The sequence below is a fragment of the Oncorhynchus tshawytscha genome, linkage group LG06 (assembly GCF_018296145.1).
Source record: "Oncorhynchus tshawytscha isolate Ot180627B linkage group LG06, Otsh_v2.0, whole genome shotgun sequence".
Classification (NCBI taxonomy): domain Eukaryota; kingdom Metazoa; phylum Chordata; class Actinopteri; order Salmoniformes; family Salmonidae; genus Oncorhynchus; species Oncorhynchus tshawytscha.
Genome location: NC_056434.1, coordinates 70,384,410 through 70,391,159, shown reverse-complemented (window position 1 = coordinate 70,391,159; position 6,750 = coordinate 70,384,410). Strand labels below are relative to the sequence as shown.

The following is a 6,750-nucleotide window of genomic DNA, read 5'->3' as shown; positions in this document are numbered from 1 at the left end:
TTTGCTGTCACAAGCGGCGGACTACTTCACTGGGCCACGATTGAGAGGGCAGTTCTATTTATGCACCGCAAGAGGGTTTTCTTTTTGTGTGTGTGTGTGTATGTGTGTGTGTGTGTGCACCACCATTCAGAGTAAAGGATTATAACACAGTTATACTGTCTGTGTCGATGTGACTTCTATCTAAATTAACAAATCCAAAATTAGAGGCATACACTTCTTAGTCCTCCTTAGTACTGTAGTGGTATCTGCTATGCTTAGTGTGGTTGTGTTTCTCAGGTTAGGGGTTATTTCTGTACATCAATGGGAGTGGGTTTTCTGCAGAGTGTGTTCTCTGCAGAGACAGCGGTCATTGTTTGCTTTGTAGCAAGCTGAGAGGCTGCTCACAGTCAGCCGGGATAACAGTGTCCCATAGCAGGCTAGAGGAAGCTGTGACCCCCCCCCCCCACACACATTTTTAGAGGCTTTCTAAAAATATATTTGATCCATAAGACAGTCAAGCACGAGTCAAATGCAGCACAGCTGAATGGAGCTGAACTCTAACTCATTTCCTTTGGTCATCAATAATGTATATTATTTAATTAATTGATTGATGTGAACATGAGTCAACATGTTCATGTGAACATGAGTCTAACTCTGTGTCCCCTCTTCCTCTCTGTCCCCCCTGCAGGTAAGGAAGAGCCCAGTACCTACACCTGCACCACCTGTAAACAGGCCTACGGCAGCGCCTGGTTCCTGCTACAGCACGCCCAGAATACCCATGGCTTCCGCATCTACCTGGAGAGCGAACACGGCCATGGCAGCCCCCTTACCCCCCGCATGGGCAGACCCTCCTCCCTGGGCGGGGGTGCAGACTGCCCCTCACAGCCCCCCCTCCACGGCCTCCACATGCCCTCCGAGGCCAGCCCCTTCAGCCTCCTCCGCATCCCAGGACCAGGCTCGGGGGGCCGGGACGGAGTGGGTGGACAGCAGCGTTTCCCCCCAACGCCTCCTCTCTTCAGTCCCCCTCCGCGCCACCACCTGGACCCCCACCACCTGAGCCCAGAGGAGCTAGCGCTGGCAGCCCACCATCCGAGTGCCTTCGACAGGGTGCTGCGCCTCAACCCTCCCATGCCCCTGGACCCCCCATCAGCCATGGACTTCTCCCGCCGGCTGAGGGAGCTGGCGGGCAACACCTCAGGGTCCACCCCCCCCCACTCTCCCAACCGGCCCAGCCCTATGCAGCGGCTGCTCCAACCATTCCAGTCCGGTGGAGGATGTGGCAGTGGGGGCAAGCCTCCCTACCTGTCCACCCCCCCTCCCCTTCCTCCCTCCATGCAGTCCCCTTCGGGTTCTCATACCACCCCCAGCACCCCGCTGCCCTCCTCGGGCCCCCAGCCTTCCACTCCTCTGAAGACCAAGTCGTGCGAGTTCTGCGGCAAGAGCTTCAAGTTCCAGAGTAATCTCATCGTGCACCGGCGCAGCCACACGGGCGAGAAGCCCTACAAGTGCAGTCTGTGTGACCACGCCTGCACCCAGGCCAGCAAACTCAAGCGCCACATGAAGACACATATGCACAAGTCGGGCTCACCCAACGCTGAAAAGTCAGAAGATGGGCTCTCTGCAGCCTCCTCACCCGAGCCGGGCACCAGCGAGCGAATGGGCAGCGCCAGCAGCGCCCTCAAGTCAGTGGTGGCCAAGCTTAAGAGTGAGAACAACCGCTTGCGCCGGGAGAATGGGGAGGAGGAGGAAGAAGAGGAGGAGGAGGAAGAGGAGGAAGAAGAAGAAGAGGGGGAAGAGGAGGAAGAGGAGGGGGAGGAGGAGGAAGAAGAGAAAGTGGATGGAGCTAGGAGGAACAACAACAGCTACCACTTCAGGTTGAGTCTGGAGGCAGCGCGGCACCATGAGAACAATGGCAGCATTGGGAACGGGGAGGTTGTGGGTCGTCTGGTAGGAGGAGAGGAGGGTACCATCCCTCGCTCGCTGCCTGAGGTGATGCAGGGCATGGGGTTGGCGGCCAGCATGCAGCACTTCAGCGAAGCATTTCACGCACACAAGCGCAGTGCGCTGGGCCAAGAAAACCACACACACCACCACCAAAACCGCGAGCACACACAACGGCTGATGTGTGACAAGGATTCAGCGCTGGAGTCGGACCGCGGTGAGGGGGGCTGCATATCGGCTGTGGCCATCAACGGGCGTGGCACATCCCCCAGCGAAGCTGCCTCGGTGGGCCTCTCCAAGAAGCTGCTCCTGGGCAGCCCCAGCCCCCTCAGCCCCTTCTCCAAACGCATCAAGCTGGAGAAGGAGTTTGACCTGCCTACACCCACCATCCCCAACACAGAAAACGTCTACTCCCAGTGGCTGGCCGGATACGCTGCCTCCCGACAATTCAAGGACCCCTTTCTGAACTTCCCGGGGGACTCCAGACAATCGCCCTTTGCCTCTTCTCCCTCAGAGCACTCGTCGGAGAATGGCAGCCTGCGCTTCTCCACCCCTCCTGGGGAACTGGATGGGGGGGTGTCGGGCCGCAGCGGGACGGGGAGCGGGGGGAGCACGCCCCACCTTGGGGCTCCGCTGACTCGACCTGGCTCCAAGGACAGCAGCCGCCGCAGCGACACCTGTGAGTACTGTGGCAAGATTTTTAAGAACTGCAGCAACCTGACGGTGCACCGGCGCAGCCACACGGGCGAGAGGCCCTACAAGTGTGGGCTGTGCAACTACGCCTGCGCCCAGAGCAGCAAGCTCACACGCCACATGAAGACACACGGGCAGATCGGCAAGGACGTGTTCAAGTGTGAGATCTGTCAGATGCCCTTCAGCGTGTACAGTACCTTGGAGAAACACATGAAAAAATGGCATAGTGACCGCCCCTTGAGTGCCGAAATTAAGTCGGAGTAGTGGGGGTTTCATCAGCCCTCCCTCCCCAGTCCCCTGTACATTCCCCCTTCTTCTTTCACCAGTCCGGTGGAAGCTAAGACAACGTGCTCTGGACCAGCACACCCCGTTTCCATTACTCCTTGAATGCATGATCTGTATCGGGGCAATACTATTGCATTGACGCAAAACTTCGAGCCTTTCTCTTGTGCAATAATTTACATGTTGTGTACTTATTTTCTTTTTCGATTATTCTTTCTCATTTTTGATAATTAGACAGCATGCATGGTATGTTTTGGCTAATTAAAAAAAAAATATGAAATTGTCCCTGGTTGGTTAGTTGTTGAGTAAAATGTGATGCTGTTTTCTTGTTCTGTTTTTATTTCAAAAAAGAAAAGAGAAGAATGAAACGACCATGCTGCATACCACATATCATGTACAGTCTTCAGCTTAACCCTCTCTGGACGACCTGGGAATCGCACTTAACCTTCATCTTTCTAAAACATGATCTGTCCCTATGGGGTTAAAACAAATCATCTATGAATTGGCTTGATTACTAAAGGCAAAGCAGTGACAGCCTTTGGATCACTTCAAAAAGACGAGGAGGATTTAAGATTTGAATTTGTACTATCATTTGGTAAAACAAAAAAAAAGAGTGCCTTTGATATCTTGAAACTGCATTGGTTAATAATCTTCCGATCTGCTATGTATTATAGTATCTTTAAATTGTGAGGTTTTCAGCAGGCACGGTACAGGCAGTATTGTGTATAACTGAACTGTTTGTATATTTCATTTCTGGTACGGAGGTACTGAACACAAAGATGCTCTGTAATGTACAATCCTAAATTCGTGGGACTTTTATAGTGCTCTGAGGACTTGAGAGCTGGCATGTATTTGCAGTAGCACAAACCTATGATGCTGCTTGGATTTATCAGTGCGGGTGCAGGCAGTGTCTAAGCTCACATCACACCAGACAATACGAGGACATTCAAATGAATACAAGCTAGTCAGAAAAGTTACAAATAATTAGAAGCTAACAGAATGGTGTGCTGGGGGGGGAGATTTCTTTCTTCTTTTTTAAAATTTGACATATTATTTTTTTTACAATATATTTAAACGTTCTATCCATCTATGAATTGCCTGAACTTAAAAGAAAAACATCTTTAAGAATGGCAGTTGTACCCATGCCAGGGCTCTTGAAAAGGAGTTGGAGACAAAATAATCATACAGGGGTTTGTAATACAGGGCAGATGGATCTTTATTAACTTTCTGTTTTTGTACTGTTTGCTGTTTGTGTTGACTTGAAAGGAGTTTTTTTCCTCGTTGAGTTGCAGACATCCGCCCCAGTCGATGGTGAAAGAGCACTTGTCACTCTGCCTCAGAGTCTGTACAGATACTCTAAAAGTGTCTAACGTTGGTACAACGTCGGTACAGCGGTCCAGTCTAAAGTTAGACTGTCATTTATAGGACAAAATTGTCCTATAATTGCACTGTTCAATTTTCCCAGTTTACAGGTATACGCTTAAGGGAAAACTTGCTAAAATGCTGACTGATGACTAAAATTCTGTTGTTTTATATAGTGACGAATACAGAATCTGTTGCCAGCCACTCCACCCCACATCCCTTGACCCTAATCCTTCACCTCTGACCATTGTTATTTAACCCCAAGAAATCCCAGCAAAGCACTCAGTGGTGTGACTGGGTAAAAGCTCCCTCAGCTAGATAACAAACTTGCTGCTCAAACTGCAAGATTTTTTCTTTTTGTACAAATCGTTTTCTTTTTTTGGTATAGATATTAAAATGACTTTTTTTTTTTATAACACGTCATTATCTTTAGGGGAAACTGTATTTAAGTTTGTTGTTGTTTCTGTTTTCCTCTCTGTCTTGGTGGTGTTCAAGACCCGATCACAGTATATATAGAATGGAGAAAAAAAAATCAGTGACTTTTTATTTTGCCTTGGCTCTTCGCGGCTCTTCAGGTTGAATGAAATTTGCATTGGGGAAAGGCTTAAGATTATATATGAATATATAACAGAGAACTTAAATATAGGAAGATGCACACTCATGTCGATTCCTATGCTTAAACACATTTATGGTCTACTTTTTTCTGTATGTCTAGAATGGTATTTGAATTCAATGTTCACTTAGCGTAGGCACTATAGTATTTATATTGAGGCTCGTATTTTTAACTGTTGCTTGTTCTCTTTAGAGGTATTTACGTACCTTTTTTGGTAGTGAAAAAAAAAACAAGCTGCCACGGTATATATTTTTAATTTGGCAGGATAATATAGTGCGAATTATTTGTATGTTTAAAGAAATGAAAGAAAACCCAATAAAAAAAATGAAGTATGTGGCATTGGGCGCAGTGGGCCATAAGATGGCTGCCGCGCTGCGCTGGTTCCTGCTTTCACAGGTGGTTGTACATATCTTCTTTGGTTTGGTTTGGACCTCCTCCCCCTGCTGCCATTCTGTATGCAGTGATGCAAGCTGACGTCGGGCTGTTTAGTTTTGTGCTTCTGTCTTTCCCACCTATCCCACCTGACTACATTCCAACATCTTAAGAAGAAAAAAAATGAACTTACTTCATATGCAGTACATCGATTTAAAAAAGCGTCAAAATAAATGAATTTGAAAAATAATCAATGTTTTGCAGGGTTTTTTTCATTGCCAAATACTAAATGGTGCTTTATATTTAGATTGGATATACTTTCATATGCAAAGCATATTTAAAAATGAAAATGAAATGGAGACTGGGAGAAGCCTGCTTGAGTTGAGACTTTTTTGTAAATGGCAATGCGGAATATTTTGTTATCAGCATTTTCTATTCTTGTTCTGAGAGCTGTTTGTTGTAACTTGAACTTGACCTTTATCTTTTACTATGGGAGTTACTATTTATTATTGCCTATGCTCTGTTCAAAACAGAGGCATGGAATGGATCATTTTTTGTTTTATTTTTATTTTTGGTTATAATATTATTTCTTTATTTTTTAAAGAGTGGCCTAAGGTCATTGGACAAATTTAGCTCTTTTTGTTGTGTTTTGTTTCTGGTCTCTGTTCAGTTGTATTGGGAAAACCACTGTCTGTGTTTTCTGGCAGTTGTCTGCATTATCCTGTTCACACACCCATTTTGTCCCTTTATTGAAAAACAATTAATAAAAAAATGAAAGTATAATTCTGTTGTTTGTGCGTCATGTGGCTAGATATTTGGAGCAGGCCAAGTGTGTGGATGATGTGGAATGGTATCAAATACATCAAACACGTGGTTTCAATGTGTTTTATGCCATTCCATTTGCTCCGATCCGGCCATTATTATGAGCCGTCCTCCCCTCAGCAACCTCCTGTGATGCATGCGTGTGTATGTGTGTGTGTTTGTGTGTCACAATTGTCTAGAGTATGCATATACCTATATGAAATGGGGACCATACTGGTGTCATGGTCGCCCTCCCCAGCCAGTCATACTGCTTCTACAGCATGTGTGTCTAAATGAGGTCATACAGTCTTGAGCTGTACCCGGACTTGCTGAGCTTTCCCACATGCCTCCCCCTGTTCCTCCTCGCCCTTCCCTTCCCTCTGGCACTGCACTGGTTTGTTTTACCCTGAGGGGGAGAGGGGGAGTGACAGGCTCAGCAATGGATGTACAAGGGTCATGTGACATGTGCTGTGTCACCTAACCTGTTGGGCCAGGATAGCCGAGCCAGTGTAAGTGTGTGTGTGTGTTTGTGTGTGCGTGTCTGTAGGTAGCAGCTTTAGTGGCGTGACTGCAGACAGTTTTCACGCTATCTCTGAGCACATACATGTTACATACAGTACATGTCACTCCTCAATGGGACTCATGGTGCTGGTAGTGTCCATCCCTCTCGCCTTTCCCTTTTCTGCAACTATTCCCCATTCCCAACG

At 47.3% G+C, this 6,750-nt stretch overlaps 1 protein-coding gene across 1 annotated transcript in view; it reads left to right on the top strand.

The window, feature by feature from the left end:
• The window catches only part of bcl11aa (BAF chromatin remodeling complex subunit BCL11A a), a 57,049-nt gene extending 51,024 nt beyond the window's left edge, over positions 1–6,025 (top strand). Inside the window, exon 3 of the mRNA XM_024424899.2 lies at positions 668–6,025. Coding sequence (XP_024280667.1) covers positions 668–2,877 — 2,210 coding nt within the window. The 3' untranslated portion in view covers positions 2,878–6,025. The remainder of the gene's footprint in view (positions 1–667) is intronic.
• Positions 6,026–6,750: the final 725 nt, after the last annotated feature.